This window comes from Acanthisitta chloris, unplaced genomic scaffold (genome assembly GCF_000695815.1).
Source record: "Acanthisitta chloris isolate BGI_N310 unplaced genomic scaffold, ASM69581v1 scaffold6808, whole genome shotgun sequence".
Lineage (NCBI taxonomy): Eukaryota > Metazoa > Chordata > Aves > Passeriformes > Acanthisittidae > Acanthisitta > Acanthisitta chloris.
Genome location: NW_008686360.1, coordinates 1 through 21,337, shown reverse-complemented (window position 1 = coordinate 21,337; position 21,337 = coordinate 1). Strand labels below are relative to the sequence as shown.

General features: G+C 41.6%; 1 protein-coding gene across 1 annotated transcript; it reads right to left on the bottom strand.

The window, feature by feature from the left end:
* Positions 1-4,670: 4,670 nt before the first annotated feature.
* Positions 4,671-17,488, bottom strand: FBXL3 (F-box and leucine-rich repeat protein 3). Its single transcript, XM_009080079.1, has 4 exons — positions 17,126-17,488; positions 13,345-13,467; positions 10,184-10,355; positions 4,671-5,314 (listed from the first exon to the last, which is right to left on the bottom strand). Exons 1-4 carry the CDS (start codon positions 17,486-17,488, stop codon positions 4,671-4,673), a joined length of 1,302 nt encoding a protein of 433 aa, XP_009078327.1.
* Positions 17,489-21,337: the final 3,849 nt, after the last annotated feature.

The following is a 21,337-nucleotide window of genomic DNA, read 5'->3' as shown; positions in this document are numbered from 1 at the left end:
ATTTGGAGCTCCGCTGCACTGGTGTTAAAGGGTTGTATGTTTCACTGCTAGCTGTAAAGGTGTTGGGAAGGCTTTGCTAGACCACATGGAAGATTATGCTTTTTATTTCTTAATACCTGTATAACACATTCATGAACATGTCAGCATCTCTGACTTGGCTAGCTTCTGTGCAGCCCTGGCCAAGGGCTGCTGTGGCTCCTCTGGCTGAGCTCTGCAGTGACAGAGGGGGAATGGGGTGGTCTCAGGTGCTCTCCACATGCATGGCCGTGAGCAGCAGACAGCACCTGGCCACCAGCAGAGGTGGGACACAAGCATTACAAGGACTAACTTGGCTCATCAATATGTTGGAGCTAACAAACCTGTTTTGATGTGCCCAGGTCCTTCAATGTGTGCCTTAGATTGGCGTTTCTGTAGTTCTTCTGTTTGTGCAGCTGGGAGCTATGAACTGCAGGGTGGGAAGGGGCAGTGAAGTTACTAGAAGATGGCATGGGTGGTATCTTGGCACCACGTTGCTTCCTTCACCTGCACCTGTATTGTAAACACAATACAGGTGGCTAGGCCAAAGACTGTGTGTGTTCTGTAGCACAGATGAAAGTCAAACTGCCTGTTTCGATGTTAACTTCAATGCTTAACTGCAGTGTTCTAGCTGTCTCCTGTCTTTTTCTTCAAGAAATGACTGGATGTGGCACTTATGTCTCTGGTCTAGTTGACAATCAGTCAGAGGTTGGACTTTATGATCTTGGAGGTCTTCTCCAGCCTAGTTGATTCTATGATTCTGTAAAGTCTACTTGAAGCTTCGGCTGGAAGCAGCAAAACTGGTAGGCTACATCATTAAAGATCCTGCCTTAGTAATGATTAAATCAGGTTTTGAGATTGAGGCTGCCTGATTGCCAGTTCATTTGCTCAGACCTGGATTGTACAGTTGAGTATCTTTACTTCAGTCTGGATTGTGCAGTTCATTATCTGTTGTACAGTCTTGTACAGATGTAAGATAAAGTACAATACACAGAATTACAACAGCCTTTCTTACTCATGTAGCACACCATGATGGCTGATCTTGATCATCCTAAAATGGGAAACTACAAGCTTTCTGTCGTGCTGCAAGACTGGAAAGAACAGAGGTGTTCCTCTCAAAGGTCCAAAGCCACCCCAGTTCCTCAGCACTGTTTGAGGAAATGCCACCTCACAAAAGCACAGGTGGGAGACAGAGCAGAAAGCACACAGATGACACCAGCAGCAGTGGATGCAATCCTACAAGAAAAACCTAACAAAATGGATGGATGGATGAACATGCAGAACATCTAAGGTTAATTGTGGTTTCTCTGTCCTGGTTTTGATGCTATTAAACTTCAATCATATTTCCAAGGAACTTGTTCCTACAGCATCTGTATTTCAGGAAAATTAATTTAGCGTTTGTAGTCTGAGCTACTGACACTGCAGTTCTGAGTCCCTTTAAGATTTCACAAACTTCCTCATTACATCAGTGCTCCAGTTTTAGATGCAGAAGCAGCACTGATTTTCACCATTCCACACCCGACCAACTGGACAGGCCAGAGCTGAAGACAGATCTCTGAAGCAAGGTCACAGTTCAGGTTGTGTATCTGGAGTAGGTCTGACTAGAGAGGCCCAGTTGAACTCTGCTTTAAATTCACAGGAAATTAATTTGGCCAGATCAAAATTTTAACAACTGGAATAGATGTAGCTAATTTATGTCTATGAAGTTAGTTCAGTTTGCATAGTATTGGTGAACATTTTCAACTAAAAAACCAGAGGATTCCCTAAACCCCCACTTACATTCACAAGCTTATAGCTTTAGGTAAATAGCAGGAAAGTACAACATTAATGTAAGCAGCTGCTCTTAAATCACTCACCTTTTCAGTTCTGATACATTATCTCACAGTAATCTAGTATAACCAGTCAGGATTGTCCCAGCTGTTTGGTATCAACAGCTATCAAGAGTAATTTTATAACAAAAATGCTGAAGTGATGTAGCACGTGTGTTCAGAGGTATGATCTGTGACTGTACACATGAACCATTCCATCCCAAAACTGGACAACAGAGCCAACACTGGATTTTCTTCTGAAAACAAAAAGATAAAGGTGAACTTGGGGAAAAGTCATAGAGCTGTGACCTGTGTTCACGTTTCTAGTGAACGTGACTCTGTGGTACTTATTTCTACTTGTGCCACAGTTTTTATTTATCATCCATTTGTTCCAGCACGTGTAGAAGGCAAAGTAAGGACTGCACAAGATTTGTTAAAAAGCACTATTGTAGGCTTGTCTGGGAAGTTTGTGTTACAGCTGGATTATTTGAGCTAAGGATGCTGTAATTGGTTTGGTGTATGAAAAGTGCTGACCTTCAGTAGAACAGAGAAACTGCTTTCAAGCTGTTTTCTTATCCTTCAGCATCTTAGTAACTCTTACAATACTGTGTTGCATCCATGAAGGACTTTATGAAGTCTGTGCAACTTGGAACAGACCAGAAAGTTACTTTGCTGGGGGAGCAGCTCTGTTACAACCAAGCATGTGGCCTTCAGCTGCTAACATGTTTCCTCACCTCAGGGTCTGACACAGATCTCTCCGTGACCACCGCAACGCTGGGTTTGGCTTCAAAGATGTGAATTCCACATGTGGTATCCAGTATTTAGGTTGTGCCTTCCCTTTCAGTTAGTTGTTCCTGCGACCAACACGTTGGCATCTTACCTTGCCGACATGGGAGAGCTGCAGACAAGGTCCAAAGAAGTGCTGGCTGCATTAGTGGTGCGATTACTCCATGTTAATTTAGTGAAAGCACGTCCTCCTCCCCAAATCACTAGTGTTACTCCACCTTTATCCCAGAGGCAGGTCTGAGAGTCAGGTTATAAAAACACAGAGCTTTTTTACTTTTACAGGCTAAATGTATTGACACCTTTTATACAAATGAAAGCAAATTATAGTATTACATTAATTTAACAAATTCTAATACAAAAAAAACATATTTCATAAAATGCAATTTTAAAATCAAAGCTCTACAGAAACATACAACTCCCCTATAAAGATGTCCAGTCCATTGAGCATTGCTTGCTCAAAACGTAGTTATGAGCTTAAATACACTCATAAGTGTATTACACTGAACTATACATTTGGATAAACGTTACTGAAATCAGAAATGAAGGAAAACTACTTCCCACCAGAAGGAGCTGTACAGCTCAAGCGAGAAGCAGCCACCAGGTCAGTTCAGCCCAGGCTGCAGCTGGAGCAGCTCTGCCTTGCTGGTGGCTGACACACCTGTCAAACATGCAGCTCTCGTAGCAACACCTCAGTGTCACCGATCGGAAACGTCAACAACATAACTGTTGGCTGTAGGAAACAAGTCACAAGCCACATCCAGATCACAGGCAGTACCTTGCCTGCACCACTCACAGACTAAAAACTTTCTTTAATAAAACTGGTTTATCAAATGTTCAAAACAAATTTTTGCCTATTGCTCTACTTCACCAAGTTTACTCCTTTTGGATATTTAAATATTATGAAATGACCAAACTAGCTGAATTAAAGGTATACAAAATTATTATCTATCAAACATCCACTTTATACATAAACATTTCTGAAACAGATTTACAGTATACAATTAGTTTATACAGCTTAAGCAACTGTTACGTCGTCATTTCTCTCAAATTGAAAGCAGCCAAAAGGCCTAAGGTTTTGTGAAAAGGTTCTTGGTCATCATCCAAATTTTACCTTCTCTGTCTCAAACTGCTCACACCTATCTCACCACACTTAACGCTGCAGGGCTCGTTCCATAAACTATACAGTATTCCATCTCACCATATGCTGCAAACTGGTTAATGTGCAAGAAAAGCTCATTAACTCCAATGTGTTTTTAAATACAATGTATCTACATTTTTCCCCAGAAAGCTCTCACTTCCTGGGCTAGACAAAATACCTTAAAACAGGTTTAGACGCAGATCTGAGACCCCGTAAGCAAACTACATTAAATGTGTACGGGGGAACCCCACCCTGCTTTGGGTAGCTCCCTACTGCTTGTTTGTGCTCTAAATACCTTTTAGATTGATCTAGTACTCTGTTGAATAAGGTAGCAAACTTACTATTTTAGTTGTCTAAACTGTTACTATTGTGCATGGTTCTTGCCTTTTATGACTTTTATATAGCAGAATGTGTAGATTTCGCAGGCTACTGAATACTTCTTATAATCTTCATCTCATCTAGGTGCCTGGATTTAGCAATGCTACAGTCTGCAACAAAAGCATGCAGTTTGGGGGGGGGGCTTTGTTTGGTTTTAAGATAATATCTCATTCAGTTCAATACTAATATCTAAATCAAAGGACAGCAGATTAAAACGGCTATTTTGAAGTTACTTTTGAATATTTTAAATACTTTTTTTTTATTTCCAAAAACGTCTTGAGGTCACTTTCGATGACAAAGAACAAATCTAAAACAGAAACCTGGTTTTTGTTTGTATGAAAACGGGTTTTGGAGCTGTCTGTGAAATCTGGTTTTGGATCTGGAGTTCAAAAATAATTTTTAAAAGGAAAATTAATTTTCTAATCAAGCAATGAATTAACTTACAGGAAAATCTATATTACTAAATAAGCTTATACAGGAAATTGCAATATGGTAAGCTTGGGTTTAAGGTGCTGTTCCATCTGCCCTCAAGTCTTTTAAGGACTTTACCATGTGGGCATCATGTCTGGGAACCAGACTCGACCCAGATGCTTTGAAACTTCCCAGTGAATCTGCTCTAAGCTGTATTTCTGATCAGGAACCAAAACTTCCTCCATAATAGAGAGCTGAGAGAGACGACCACCACACATCTTCACAAACTCCACAAAGGCACTGCAAGAGACTTCACACTCCCCTAGGCCGACGGCCGACAGATACTTGCAGCGCTCGGCGATGCAGATCAGCTCCTCATCCAGCGGCCGCAGCCCGTTGGCACACACCACCAGCTCCACCAGCCGCGGGCACGTCATCCCGACGCGGCCCAGGACGTCTTTGCTTACCGATCTGCCAAAGTAAAGGTGAGTGACAGGTATTTCATAACGAAAGAACGGGTCAAACTCCTCCTCGTACAGGAAAAAGTACATCACTAAATTGACTTTAGGAGAATGCTTGATGAAAGCGTCCCAGCTGCTCTTCTGGATCGTATGGAACTGAGTCTGTCCAGGATTTTCACTGACAACGTCAATGCGCAAGTGTTCTAGCCTGACGTGCTTCTCAGACGACAACGCGAGCAGCAGCTCGTCGCTCAGCAGGTGGTAGTTCAGCGCCAGCTCACGTAAGCCATGGCACTGGTCAGCCACACACAGGATACCTGGGAGAACAGGACACTGTCAAAGGGGTTACACAGATAAAACACACCAGTAACTGAACATGAAACATAAGACTGAACTGGTTTATGTATGTCAGGAGGTGCAAAGACCACCTGTGTCAACACACAGCCAAGACCTAACCTCAAAACAAAATCACACTGGACAACCCAAATCTGAATCTGTGTCATCTAAGTGTGACCTTGTGACTTTTCTGCACCGACACAGTAAGTCACACACTGTACTATGTGACTGCCTCGCTCGTTTGCTCAGGAGAGAAAGTTAATGAATATATAAATAGAAGTGGCAAGTATATAAATAGCATACTCTGACTGCTCTGCCCCATTCTAAGACCACACATACTCAACTTCATTTTTTAAAAGGTCCTTACTCATGATAAAAGTATTTCCCTAGCCTGGTCTGGAAGAACTGCTGCCTCCTCTGTGGCTGATAAAACAACTGAGAATGAAATCTGTCACACAAAGAAAGCAAACGTAAAATGAATGCTAGATGTTAATTAAATACAGAAGCTTCTGCTGTCAGTATTTGTTACTTCTAGCAAAGGATAGATATTTAAATTCAGAAAAACAACAATAAAAAGAGGCAAAACACTAAAAATTTGGAGCAGCAATTCCTAGAACAGCAATTTTCAGACTCTCTTTAATGAATCAATATACCCTGCTGCTCACAGAAGACTAAAACATGAACAGTAAGAACTCAATTCAGTGTAAGGTTTCCACTCATCCCATTTGTAGATGCAAGTGATGGTAATATACTGGTAACAGTACTGAAAAAAATATAAGTTTCTAAGTGTAAGCATACTCACTGCATTTGGGGAGGAAGGGGCAGGATCCAAGATGAAGTGAAAATACAGGGGTTGGGGGGCAGGGTGTTTGTTTGGCTTGTTGTTAAGACTGTAGTACAAAATTAGAACAATGAAGTAGAACTACAAACTTCTGGGAACCTTCTACACATTCCAGAGATAATTTCCTATCCTTGAACTACAACAAAGTTATTCTTACAGTGATGCTCCCAGAAGGGCTACTATGGCCACTCCCTTTAAGCAGACTCAGATGTGCTCCTTAATACCCAAGTCTGCTGACACAAAGTACTTCAAGCAGTTTCAAGATTCATATATATTTTCTCATCACTACAGTTTCTGAGAACAGCCTGCCACAAATTTAGCATCTAAACCAGCTTGTTGTCCTGACTTCTGTCCTTCCACAAAGCGTATTTACTAACTTCAGGGACACATTATCAACCAGTGCAATGCCAAAAGGGAAGAGCTGAGGTTCAGCTTACTGTGGGTTTTTTTATGGGTCTAAGGCTATCTACAATCTGTCAATGAAATTATATATCCTGCATATAGAACTGAGAATGAATTGACAATGAATTCAGAGTAGATAGTTACTGGAGGGCCTGTCTAGGGCCCATGTTTGCACTGCCTAAACCTTTGTGTCACAGAAGAAAATCACCCAGGTATCATACAGCATAGATCTCCATCAAAAAAATTCCAGACACATGAAGTCCCTGATGCTTACACACCCTACATCCAACTCTTCTTCCCTACCACCCCACTACAAAAGAAGCAGGCCTCCTATCCCCAAAGCAGAGCAGAAATTCAGCCTTTACAGGAACACTTCCCATTCCCCCTATTCCAACAACTGTTAGTTCAGAGGGGAAACACCAAACAGAAGAAACTTCAGATAAGCTCACAAACATTAGAAATACATCACTGCCTTTGTTTCTCCAGCCCAAACTCAAACATGCCTCTCTAACTTTGTACAGTAACTCTGGAGATTATTCAGAGCAGCCTTTGGAAGCAAATCCCAGTTTGGTATTAATCTTTTTCCTTTATCCCTGCAGTAATGAAGTATTTCTCGCACTTGTGTTACTCTCTTCTGTCTTCCACTAACAAATTTCTTGAGAACTAGTCCAGTAAGGAACACTCCCCTCCTCCAATTTGAAAGGATGTTATACCATTTTAAGTACATCTATAAATGAGCAGTTTTGCAACTCACAGCCCTTTTGGCTCAATTAAAGTATTTCCAGGTTTATAGAAGCCTGCTAATTATAATATTCCCATTAAAAAAAAATCCAGGTCACATTTTCCTTCAAGACTCTCATTTTTGCAGCCTGCCTGCTCTTGAAGCCAGCTAACCACATACCAGCTCCTTCCTCTGGTTTCACTTGGTGGGTTGCCCCTGGCTGGGCATCAAGTGTCCACCAAAGCTGCACAATCACTCCCCTCCTCAGCCAGGCAGGGAGAGAACATAACTAAAAGCTCGTGAGTGGAGCTAAGGGCAGCAGGCAGGGATCACTCAGCAATTACTGTCATGGGCAAAACAGACTTGACTGGGGAAAATCAATCTATTGCCAACTAAATCAGGGCAGGGTAATGAGAAATAAAATGGAATCTTAACACACCTTCCTCCCACTCCTCCCTTCTTCCCAGGCACAACTTCCTCATGATTTTCTCTACCTCCTCCCCACCTGCAGTGCAGGGGGACAGGGAATGGGACCTGTGGTCAGTTCTTCACGCATTGCTTCTGCTGCTGCTTCTTCCCTCGCAGGGGGAGGATGCCTCACACTCCTCTCCTGCTCCAGTGTGGGGTCCCTCCCATGGGAGCAGTCCTCCTCACAGGCTGCAGTTCTTCAGGAATTGTTTCAGTGTGGCTCCTTCCATGGGGCACAGTCCTTCAGGAACATTCTCCAGTGTCTCCTGCAGGGCCAAGTCCTGCCAGCAAACCTTCTCCAGTGTGGGGTCCTCTCTCCACAGGTCCTGCCAGGAGATTCTTCCAGTGTGGGCTTCCCCCAAGAGTCACAGCCCTCTTTGTGCATCTACCTGCTCCAGCACGAGGTCCTCCATGGGCTGCAGGTGGGTCTCTGCTCCACCGTGGACCTCCACGGACTGCAGGGGCACAGCCTGCCTCACCATGGGCTGCAGGAGAGAATCTCTGCTCTGGCATCTGGAGAACCTCCTCCCCCTCCTACTTCACCAACCTTGGTGTCTGCAGGGCTGTTTTTCTCACATTCTCACTTCTATCTCTAGCTACAATTCCTCTCCTGCAGTAACTTTTCCCCCTTCCTAAATATGTTATCCCAGAGGCACTACTACCATTGCTGATGGGCTTGGCCTTCACTCTGTTGGACATGGGGGAAGTTTATAGCAGGTTCTCACAGAAGCCACTCCCATAGCCCTTCCCCCCCCCCCCAAAATATTGTCATACAAACCCAGTACACCCTCTTTTCTCTTGGTCTCAAGGCACACCCATACCTGAATTAAGCAATTGAACTCTCCTGCTATTTGCTTAGCACTCTCTGGTTTTGTCACTAATGCATCTTAGCCCACTGTACTCATCTTTACTCCGTGAAGGACAATAGTAGCTGTGCTCTTTGTTCCTTAAACAGGCATTACCATTTCTTACCTATTATTCCTTTGATTTAAAAATGTACAAGATACATCAACCAGAACACACCAGTCAAACAGCTTTGTAAACCCACACTCCCTCCCAAATTATCAAGTGTATGATGTTCCAGTAAAACTTTCTAGCAAAGGTTAGCTACAAACCAGCAAAGTCTGCTAGAGATGACAGGTTACTCTTGGATCCAAGTCCAAGGAAACTGCTCTTTTTGCCTAGCTACAAATTACTGCTGGAGCGTTTTCCTCTTGGCAGACACATTATGGCTCCTGTACTTCTCAGACACAAGGATTCTCAAACAGAATTTCAAGTCAGAAAAGCCAGTCACTCAAGCCAACCCCCTGTCTATGATTACAAGGCTTTGGAGGAAATAACATTCCAGTTAGCATGCTGGTGAACACTTTGCTGGGCCCATCTGCTGCAAAACAAACCTGTGGTTTCCGGGCTTCTTTACACAAAACTGAACACGAGGTTTTGTCCAAGAGCTACACCTGCAAAAGCTATTAAGTTTGTTTTGTTTGTTATCACAGCAATAACAAGCCCTCTGCTGCAGTACCATTTCCCCCACAAATCCTGCTGGTCCATTTTACACATAATATACCTAATATTTAGAGCTGCAGTATATGTGCATTAAAAAAAAGTTATGGTGACTACAGTAGTTTCAACTCATCTTCAGAAGAGGAATCTAGCTAAGTTACCAGCATCTCATTTACAAGTCCTCTTCCATTTCTCATTGAAAAACTGCAAGTGTTAAGTTGATGGGCTGTGAATAAAACTTAAACTTGCTGTTCATTGCATAGTCTTCCACAAATGTCAATTCTGTGAACTTCAACAATCTTGAGGAGTGATTTCATTCTGAGAGGAACTTCATTCTTGATACAGACACACTTAAAAGTGCTAATGAAGTAATGGTAGAAATTCTGCACAGCCAGTCTCATCTCCCCTTTGTTGATGCTGGCTGCACTTATTCTCCAGCAATAGATTAAACTGCTTTCTTTGAAAATGACTAAACCAGCATCTTTATAATCTGTGACACAGCAACACTCAAAACCCATGTATCATCATGAACTGTGAGAAAGAACTCACAGTCCAAAGAGCTCAATTATTCTGGAATCCTTAAAGAGTCATTGCACAAGTAGCACAGTTTCAATTAATAAACACACTCTAAGTTCCACATGAGGTTACTTATTTGCCCACAACTGACATGCCCCATTTTATTATTAGCTCAGTAGTCACTCTGCAAGTAGTAGGAGAGCTGGATTGATCACCAGTTGAAAGTACTTCATCCAGTGACCGTTGTTGTAAATACCACACTCATCCTCCCTCCCACCTCACCTCACCCCACCCCTATTTTTTCAGGGTTTTACTGGTTTCAGGCAGAATTTAATGCATGCATCAAAACCCAAACCAAATAAACCAATCCCCCAAACAAACCAAACCACAGTAGCTTACCAGCTGGAGAAACATGAGGACAACTGCTCATTTTCAACAGTTTGAGTGTATCACTGTTGTTAGCCACTAGCACTTTGAGGGATGGATCATCTACTGGTGTATCATCAATTTTAAGGGAAGAGAGGGATTTGGAGTTTACAAACACCACTGTCAGTGCAGAAATAAAATGAGACTGGAGAGAAAAAAGAAAGTTTAAAATCAAACAGTAGTACCTGAAGTAAAACTCTCAATGCTTTTACATTGTACACAGCAGTCCTAGTTTTTTTCTGCTTATTAACAGCATTTGTTGAAAAAGCATTCTTTCTTATAATTAAAAATTAATACCAAACCAGGCATTTTTAGCAGAGGAAGTGTAATAGTTTTTTGCTATCAACCTATGTATTTGGCTAACCAGAACGCCTAACATTAAATACAAATCAAGAATCTGACTCTGGACAATCCACTGCACAAATTTAAATATATAGAAAGACCATGAGCAAAGGGAAAGCCTAGAAGCACTAATTATAGGGAATAATTTGCAAGTCACACTCTAAAAGAAACACCTCCTAGAACAGGAATTCCCACATGGTGAGTTGTGCTGCATCTGTGAGATGCAAACACAGGACTGGCAATCCTGTAATGCTGTGTTCAATGCCAAATGATACTACTGCCTGCCTACCACCCACACAGAACCTTCAGGGTCTGAACACACTTATCTTGGAAAGCTGACTGGAGTGGTCCAAACAGAGCCGAGGAGCAGGCAGTCAATTAACTACTGATTAAGCAGCACAGATAATGGAGGTCCAGCACTCAGCATTTTTGCGTAACCACCGACACTTACCAGTAAAGATGGAGCCTGAGGCACCTGAACTTGAGAAACACACAACTAAGGGCAGATATAGCACTGCTTGTAAAAACCATTGGTGCTATGAAGAAGTGAATAATCAGCTTATCTTCATGATTTCTTACAAGACTGACTGAACAGAAGACTTTTAAAAAGTATTTTCTCCATGTGCTACATTCAGTATTCCATAAAATTAGCTGTTACTTGGATTTCAATACTGTGTCACTCTGAGCCACATGCACACACACCAAATACAGTTAGAGGAGAGAAGGCCTGGCAACAGCATTTGCTCATTCTTATGCCATATGTTTGTGGGTTTTGATAAAACTCAGACACAAATAGATTTAGAAAAGGAATTAATACTTCCATGTTAACACAAACTTTCAAAGCCAGTCCAGACACATGGAAACACAAAGTTCAGCTCAGAAGCATTAGGCATTTTGGCTTGAGGGACCACTCCAACTATACTGACAATACATTATGTGCGCAAGAAAAAGGCACTTTAGTACTATTTCCATTCTGTATTTTGAAAGTGTTAGCACTGTGGTTTCATTCTCTGCATTCAGAAAGTGATGCCCTTCACTAACAAGGCTGTTAAATAGAAAGGCAAAGAAAGTTAACTGTGTTTATGGAAACAAGTAACTTAAGACTTCTGGTTTGAAGAGCTACTGGAAAACAGGCAATATTCCAACATGTAAAAACTGATCTTTTCAGTATTGCCACACATGTAGCCTACAGTATGATTCTTTAGAAGATTCCTGTAGAATGTACTTGGTGAAGAGATTAGGCAACACAGTGCTAAACATGCTTTACAAATATCTTCCAGATGTCACATTACTTGAAAACAGAAGAGCACTGATGAGGATAATGCAAAGTAGTTCGAACTTCTTATAGTCTGATAAAAATGAAACAAAAACCCCCAAAACACAGTGTAGCATTAACCATTTTTCAAAAACCTATTTGTCTTTGCTTCTCACCTAGTGGGGCTGTTACTAACAGCTTCCCACAAGAATTTATTCATGGCCCGGTTCAATTCCTTAGTTTCACTAGTGATCCACGAAAATTTTCAGATCACTGCTGGCCCTGTATGCCAGTGACAATAATATTGGAGTGGTAAACATCAAAAGCCAAATTAGCCTAGAGCTAATTTTGACTCACTTTGAATATATTTTTTAAAGGCCACATGTAAACATTTTGGGAACAAAAAAACAAAGCCTGTATTTTGGAAGCCTTGAAGCTGAAGAAGTCCATAGCAGAAATAACTGAATAAGGACCATAACACATCCCTCCAGGGAAAGCTAAGTAAGAGAGCTCAAGCAGCATTCAGATTAGGAAAGAAAACAATAAGCAAGAGCTGAAAGGGCAAAGTATTAACATATTGAGACTGTGGAGTTTTCACTACATTCAGGTTTTCTTATCACATCTCAAAGCACATCAAAAAAAGGAAAAAAAATCATACCAAAACTAGTTAAGTATCTGGAAAACCTTTTTGAAAGTTAAGGATTAAAAATACACATTCAAGAGAACTTCATGATGTGGCTGTGGCCACTGCCAAGGCTAGTAATTGATAATCCTTCTGTAGCTAACCTTGCTTAAATCCTGCATCCTGCTTCCTTTCCCCAGGATGTCTCTAGTTCTTCCTCGTCCTTACTGCCATCACCAGCAACGACATCACGGAGATGTAGCTAACAGCCAAGTTGTAGCTGGCCCTTCACAACCACTCTCTGCTCCTTAGCAATAGTACACTTCCCCCTCACTAGCAGGAATTCTTCTTCAGAAGCACACGTAAGAGATTTGTTGTCTTCCTGATCAGATGTCTTCTAACAAGACCTGATTTTTGATAAACATGCAAGGTAATAATCTGACTGAAAATTTCAGAAATACAGTGCACTTCACCTAAGAAGCTGACACCTGACTGTGTGACATGAAGTATTGAAAATCATGATCATATTGCTTTCTAAAGAGCTCACTGATCCTGTCAGCCCTACAGCAAGTCCACATGGATACAACTCTGCCACTCATTTGATCATAAATGTCTCCTAAACATCCCCCACAGTACAATTACACAGACCTGAATCGTCTAGTCTTTAGACTTGCACCATGCTGCTCAGGAGTACACTGAGGTCAGCAGACAGGAGGATTTGAAACAACAAGGTCAGGACTAGCTTCTCACATGATTCAGAGTACAACATCTCAGTTCTTCACTTTAACACAGTCCAGTAATAAAGCTTTCTTTATCAAAGCTGCACATTCCTAAAGCAGAATTTTCCATGAAGTTACAGAAGCACTGTATGAAACACTGCATACTTTGCATAGAAAAATATACATATTAAAATACCTTTGGTAAATCCATGAAGCTTGGCCGGGCAGTTGAAATTAGCCCAAGTGTTTTCAGAGAGCAATTCACAAGCTGTGATAAAATATCACAAGCTGCTTCTGCAGATTCCTTGCTACTGTCCACCTTAAAACAAAATGGATTTCATGTTCAGAACATACTGTAAACACACTCTCAGGTTTTTTTTTCCTACTTTACCTTCTGAAATGTTATGTCAAAAAAAACCCCACAAAACATCTCATTGGGAATCCATCAGTGTCATTGGGGTTTTTCCCCCAAAAACATAGGTATCAAAAATCCAAGACAATTTGCTATAAATTTACTACTCTCCTGAACACTTTGGTAAAATATAGCACGGTTAGGGGTCAGCTAAATGGTTTGATCCATGATACTCAATCCACATCAAATAATAAGCAAGTGAAGGTTCGTTTGGGTCCACAGCTAACCCAAATTCCTCTTTACATTCCTCCCTGTCAAATTGCAGAAATCCTATAAAATCCCTTACTGTGTGAAAAAGCTGCTTCCTTTTACAGCGACTCAGTTCATAATACCGAACTGCTGGAGAGTTAAGTGCATTAGCATATGGACCTATATGACTGTCCCTCCATCCTTAATACCACAACGAATATGTAAGGAATACACTGAAAAAACCAAAAACCTCAACCTTCGCCAGTCAGCTTGCTACACAGCTGTCTCCAATGAATTTCCCCTGACACTCAGACGTGCCTTCTGAATAACCTCTTACGGGCAGTACGTGTGACAGCTTTGCAAACCTACAGAACAGTACAAAGCTTGATCACAAGATCAAATTTAAGTTTACCCTAAGCCACACCACCTTGTCTGCAATAGATCTAAGTCAAATGAATGTTCATTTTCTGTTCAAACACAAGCTGAAAAAACCTCCGTTTTCAACAATCCAAGCTTTCTTTGCCTACAAAAAACACCCTCATGTTTTCAGCCTTTGCAGAGTAATAGTGTTACAACCTCTGAAGGACAACTGAAGCAACACATTCCAGGAATGATGTGGGTATCACCCTAGCAGTGAAGGGCATCTGAAATTCTTCAAAATCACTTAGTGTAAAGCAACACAGAAAGAAGATACGACACTAAAGGTCATTCCACTACAACTGTAAGTTTTCTTTATACAGACACTGATAAAAGTCCTGCAAGCCTTGTGAGAACAGTTTGTATCTGGCACTGCAATCAAGCAGTAGCAATACACGGGACTAGGCAGAGGTGCCTCAGGTATCCACATGCTGGTGATTCCTGCATTGGAACTGCCAGATCTCCGAAATAACAAGCGTGTTAACCTTGCAGAAGTCACTTCCTTTCCAAATTTCTCACATAGCTGATGCACAGACAGCCACCAGTTGGTAAGTGCAGAAGGTAGCAGACTGACAGGGGATGAGGATAAGGCAGAGGTAGTCAATGCCTTCTTTACCTCTGAATTAATGTCAAGGCTGGTTGTCCTCAGGATAACCAGCTCCTAGAGCTCAAAGTTGGTGATGGGGAGGTAAGTGAAGCCGCCATAATCAAGGAGGAGATGTTTAATGACTTGCTTTGCCAACTGGATGATCACAAGTCCATCAGCCCTGATGAGATCCACCCCAGGGTAACGAGGGAACTGACAGAAGAACTTGCTTAACCACTACCAATCATCTCCCAGCAGTCCTGGATAACTGGAGAAGTTCCAACTGACTGGAAATTAGCAAACATGACACCCATCTATAAGAAGGGTCAGAAGGAGGATCCAGGGAACTACAGACCTGTAAGCCTAACCTCAGTGCTGGGCAAGGTCATGGAGGAGACTGCCCTGAGTGCCATCACACAGCACATGAAGGGCAACTAGGGAATCAAGTCCAACCAACATGGAGTTATGAAAGGAAGGTCCTGCTTGACTGATATTATCACATTCTACAACCAAGTGACCCATTTAATGGATGAAGGGAAGGCTGTATATGTGATACTTCTGGATTTTAGTAAGGCATTAGACACTGCCTCCTACAGCACACTTCTAAAAAAACTGGCTGCTCGTGGCTTGGATGGGTGGACTCTTCAATGGATAAAACATTGGGTAGATGGCCAGGCCTAAAGAGTTGTGATGAATGAAGCTAAATCCAATTGCTGGCCAGTCACTGGTGGTGTTCCCCAGAGCTTAGTACTGGGGCCAGTCCTATTAAATATCTTTAGTGATGATCTGAACATGGGGATTGAGTGCACCTTTGGTAAATTTGCAGACAACACTGTTGGGTGGGAGTGTTGATCTACTTGAAGGTAGGAAAGCTCTACAGAGATCGGGACAGACTTGATCAATGGACTGAGGACAACTGCATGAGGTTCAATGAAGTGAAGTGCTGCATCCTGCACTTGGGACACAACAATCCCACGCAGCACTACAGGCTGGGGGAGAAGTGGCTCGAGTGCTGTACATCAGACAGGTACTTGGGAGTGCTGGTGGACAGCAGCTCAATATGAGCCAGCAGCGTGCACAGGTGGCCAAGAAGGCCAATGGCATCTGGGCCTGTATTAAGAATAGTGTGACCAGTAGGACTAAAGAAGTGATCATCCCCCTGTACTCAGCATTGGTGAGGCCACACCTCAAGTACTGTGATCAGTTTTGGTCCCCTCAATTAAAAAAGGATATTGAGGTGCTGGAGCAAGTCCAGCCAAGGGCAACAAGGCTCATAAAAGGTCTAGAATACATGTTGTCCGAGAAAGGGATGAGGGAATTGGGTTTGTTTCGCCTTGAGAAGAGGCAGCTCAGGTGTGACCTCATCGCTCCCTACAACTACCCGAAAGGAGGTTGTAGAGAGGTGGGGAATGGTCTCTTCTGCCATGCCTGCAGTGACTAGAAGGAACTGACATAAGCTGAGACAGGGGAGATTCACACCAGATGTTAGGGTGGTCAGGCACTGGAATAGGCTGCCCAGGGAGGTGGCAGAGTCGCCATCCCTGGAAGCGTTTAAAGAGGCATCTGGATCTGATGCTGGATAAATATGGTTTAGGGCTCAGGGATGACAGTGGAGTGACAGGTTAATGTTTGGACTTGATGAAGTCTTCTCCAACCTTGATGATTTTATGATTGTCTCAGCACCCTTCCAAAACACAATGATATGTAATCCAACAATAAAGGTTTTTGTCTACTGAAAATAATTCCATGGTATGAGCAGAACCAATTCTCACCAACTGGTACACATGTACAGTCAGTAAACACAGCAAACTGTGCAAATCCCAGGAACTTTCTCAGTTAACTGAAAGGCAGTGGTGCTGAGTACAGACAATCCCACACAATCTAGTGCTAAAACTGCTAGTTGCTGAGTAGTAGCACTGAAGTCACTCTCTATGCATTAGATGTTTTCTAACCATGAATACTGAATCCAATTCCCTACAGGATGTGAAACTGGGAAATGCTCAATTTATGCATCCTGATCAAACCTTCTGTCCACTCACTGAGGCAGAATTTTAAGCAGCTAAGCTGCTACAAGAAAAAAGAAAAACAAAATAAGCAACCCACAAAACCAAAACACACCCCACCAAACAAAAAAATTCCCATTTAACAGAATTAAGCAATGAAAAGGTATGATCAGAACTGTTATTTTAAGTTTTGGTCCTGAAAATACACAGAAACAAATTAATTGAGAGATAACTCCATTGTCTACATTTCCATTTAGAGAAGCCATTTCTTCAGTATACCAAGCCTGAGAGCAAGGCCACATACCACACGCAGCGATGCCATTTCTTTTAAAATAAAAGCTACTTTTAAAAAGCCTAAAAAATACACTACCTTGAAGCTTACATACTGCAGGTGATTGGAATGTCTCTTTATTATCTGCTTGATTAGTTCAGGATGTGTAGTCCTCAAGTTAGATGTGGCTGGTTGATTCAGTTCAAACTCAAAGCACCTCCAAAGATCAGGCATATGGAACACCTGGTTCCAGCTTCGGCAGACCTGCGACGCATGAGCACGATCCAGAAGGGGCAAGTACTGGAACACCTGCAGGATAATGTCTGGAAGGAGGTTTGCCCAGTCAGGACTCTGCGCAGCTATGGTTTTCTTCTCTAGAACCTTGTGTCTCTTGGATTCCTTCTCAGATGTCTCTTCAGATGAACTGCTGTTGGCCTCATTAGTTTTTCTTCCTCGTTTCATTCTACGGAAGTAAGAAAGAAAACCAGCTCCTATTTATTTTGTAAGTGTAACAGAGCTGAGAACAATATTAATAGAAAACTGGAAGTGAAAAGGATGTTTTCTTCAACAACACTTTTGGAGGTATTCTTTCCTCCCCTATATAAAGGAAAAAATCCTCAAGTAACAACAAAATTGAAGTGGTAGTCTAAAAACACCATTATCATCTAACCTCATATCTTTATTATTACTTCTTTAATCATTAACAGTGCCAATCCAAATCTATTTACAACAGTCACTCTCCTTTCAGTGTTTCACTCTTGTGTTTAAGAACATTTTAAACTGAATTTTACTCTTTTGTCAATTAGCACTCTACTTTTCTAGGAATGAAGAGATGATCTTCTAAATGATCTTTTGGACACTCCTACTGCTGCCCCAATTGTATTTATCAGGAACAACACTTTGAAACTGTGGACGCAAAAATCTAAGTAATGACCACATGCATGCCTGCAGGCATTGCATACTGCAGATGTTGTGTCTGACCAAATAATTTTCACTCTCAGACAGGAAGAACATTTTCTTTTAAATTTATTTATTTAAAACAGGTTACTTCAATAGGCATCTATCTTAAATCAGTATCCTTGAAAACATTTCATCAAGAACATTGGTGTGCTTTCATTTTTGCAACTAACTAGTAAATACGGATCATGAAAGATTTCCAGTAACGACTTGGAAGTTTCAAACTACAAAAATAGTTTACAGAATAGTCAGAAAACTTTCTTCAAAACTATATTCACTTCAGCAAGCCTGAGGCAAAAGGTTACCTCACTCGCAGTAGCATCTACTTTTTCCATAATGATCTCACCCAAGTTCTACCCCATATTCCGTTATTAAAAAGTCAAAAATCCATCACTACATATACCTGAAATAAATCTAGCATTGGGTTTTAGCAATGTGTGTTCTTTTGCTCCTGAGATCTTACAAAAGAACTCAGAGTCTGGTCATTTATTTTCAAAAGCCTCAATACAATGCACATCATGTCCTGAAAGGCTAGGAATGAGACCTCATATTTAACAACATTATGCTCAATTCTAGTTTCTAAAAAGCCAGGAGAATCCAGGGCTGGGAAGGGTTTGACATGTACAAGCGTTCCCCAGCCCCCTGATTTCTGTGAGACAAACATGAACTTCATACACAGTGAAATCTTCTGGTTTAACAGACAAATACCATTCCATGCGTAAGATTATCATACCTCCAGTTCTTTCTGGGATCTGGAAAATTAAGTTTCCCTGCTATGTACTGCAACTAAGTAAAAGTCTGGCAGAACTCTTTTCAAATGAAGTGTAATATGCTAGATAGCCAAGTTAAAAATTATCCTGTTTATAATCCAATGCATCATAGATTATTTTCTCGAAGCCAGCACCTCCTTACCTATCTTTACAAGACTTTAATCCCAGCTACTCACATGACAGAAGCTATCACTTAAGGACTGAAGCTGCTCATAAGATGATGCAAGCAAACCTGAACATACTGTCATGAAAGACTGATGAACAAAATTCCTCTTTACTTTTTTCAACTTCATTTTTTAATCCCAGGAGCACTTGGGGGCAAACAGAAGATGAAAACATTACTGGGAAAAAACTCTACTTGCTGCCCCAGAACTATTTTCTGTGATTCACAGCTCACAACTGCAACTATGCAAAACACAACAACTGTGCTAGAACAAGCTTTCTGCCTGGGAAGGAGTTCTGCTGCTGAGCCACTAACCTCACTGGTACAGAAGAAAAGCAAGAAACTAAACAGTGACTCAGAACCATCTGCAATTAACAGAACTATGAAGGAATTGGAATTTGCAACTGGGAAAACCAAATTAAACTTATAATTAATCATTATGGAAAAATTAATCAGCAAATCCACTGCAAACTTGTCATGTTTCTGTTAGAGGTAACTGCTGAGCACAGTACAAAAACCGTACTTGTAATAAGGTATTCTGAAATGCAACATTCCTTTAAACTTTAGGCTTTTGGATACTCCAAACAACTAGGTTACAACAACCATTTACCACAGCAAGCTATTTACTTGCCAAATTTAGGATAGCAGGTTTGATGTCTTGAAGTCTTTCCAGAGCCACCTCTTGCTAGCGTGTAAAAAAACCACACAAGGTACTGTTAGACTTGGCTCTCCAAGTCTTCCCATAAGATCTCTGTAAGAGATCCCACCTTGTCTTTTGCTAGTAAGGTAATACATGTGCATAAATTTTCTGGTTAAGGTATTTTATCACTGCATTAAGGTAGGTGCAGGGATGAGCTGCCATTGACAAAACTGCATTAATTTTTCAGTTGGAAAAAAAGCCTCCAAGACACACTGATAGAGGTGGAACAGGTCATCAACAGACAACTTACATGCTGCACCTCTGAGTTCACTTAGGTAAGTTCTCAGTAGTCAATATATGCTGGTTAGAGATCAAAACTCACCCTTGAAAGTTGTGGGGTACTGTCCCAAGTGTTGATGAACAGCCAATTTAAAAACAAGAGACAACACAACCATCACTACACCTGATGATGATGAATTACAAGTCTCACAAGAAAATAAAATGAGTTCTAAGTGCCATGGCTTGACAAGTACAGGATAGGGGAAAAAACATTTCCAGGCAACTTTTTTGTTACTGACATCTTTGATGCTGTTGTAATTAAAAACAGATAGTAAGCATAATTACTCACAAATATTTCCTTGTGGAACTTTCTCCAAAGAGCAAAAAAGCATCTAAAAACTATGATTGTATGAATTACATTAATGTTTCGTGGTTTAATTTCTAACTAATTTGTCCATTTTACTTTTGGCATCTTGTTTCAGAGCTTAAAGCATTGGAGTAATTCTTTGAAAATGTAACTGCTTTCAATCTCTTCACATGCCTAATAGTAAAACAAATACAAAACTGACAGAATGCAGTTAAGCCTACAGAAGTTCCCAGAGCCATGTGAAAAGATATTGAAAAAAATACGGCCACTTAAGAGAATAAACCTTCCTGCATATTTAATATGGGAACAGAAAAATGCAATTAGGCAGTTCAGATCACTTGGTTTTATGTATCCCACAGTGTAAAGATGTAACCGTTTTAAGTCCAAGGCCAACTTTTCAACAAGGAAGACCTGGATGTAAAAATTCCACAGCAGCACATTACTGTGTAGGTACAACCTATTTTTCCAACGATGGCTGCTTATCACCTCTTACCAATGCTGGAACCATCACTCTGGCTTTTAACTCTCCCAGGCACACTCAGGGCACACATATCACTGATCAGCTTTTTTCAAACCGATGCCAGAATCAACTCTGCTTTAGAATCACAGAATTTTATGGGTTGGAATGGACCTTACAGATTATCTAGTCCCAACCCCCTGCCATGGGCAGGGACACCTCCTCACTAAACCAGGATGCTCAAGGCCTCATCCAGCCTGGCTTTGAGCACCTCCAAGGTTGGGGCATTCACTGCTTCCCTGGAAGTAGTGAAGAAGAATCTAAGCCCTTGACAGTAAGGGAAAACAGGCAAGCCAAGCCCAACCCAATAAAAACACCCAGCCCCAGCAGGACAGAGATGGGTGAAATCCGGGCACCTGACTCCTGAAAATCTTCCAAGTTTCTCCACCTATTGTAACGACTTGTTTCTGAACTCCGCACCTGGGCGCAACCCACACTATCTTGTTGGCAATGGTCACATCCAGCCCTAACCACATAGTTCAGCCGCTGAGGAGGAGGAGGAGGAGCGAAGCACGTGCTCAGCATTGTTTTTATTGCCGAGTAAGGTGCAGCCGGAGCGCAGCGGCCGTTCCAAAACAACACAAACCCACTGAAAACAAGCCGCGCGGGGCCGTCTGT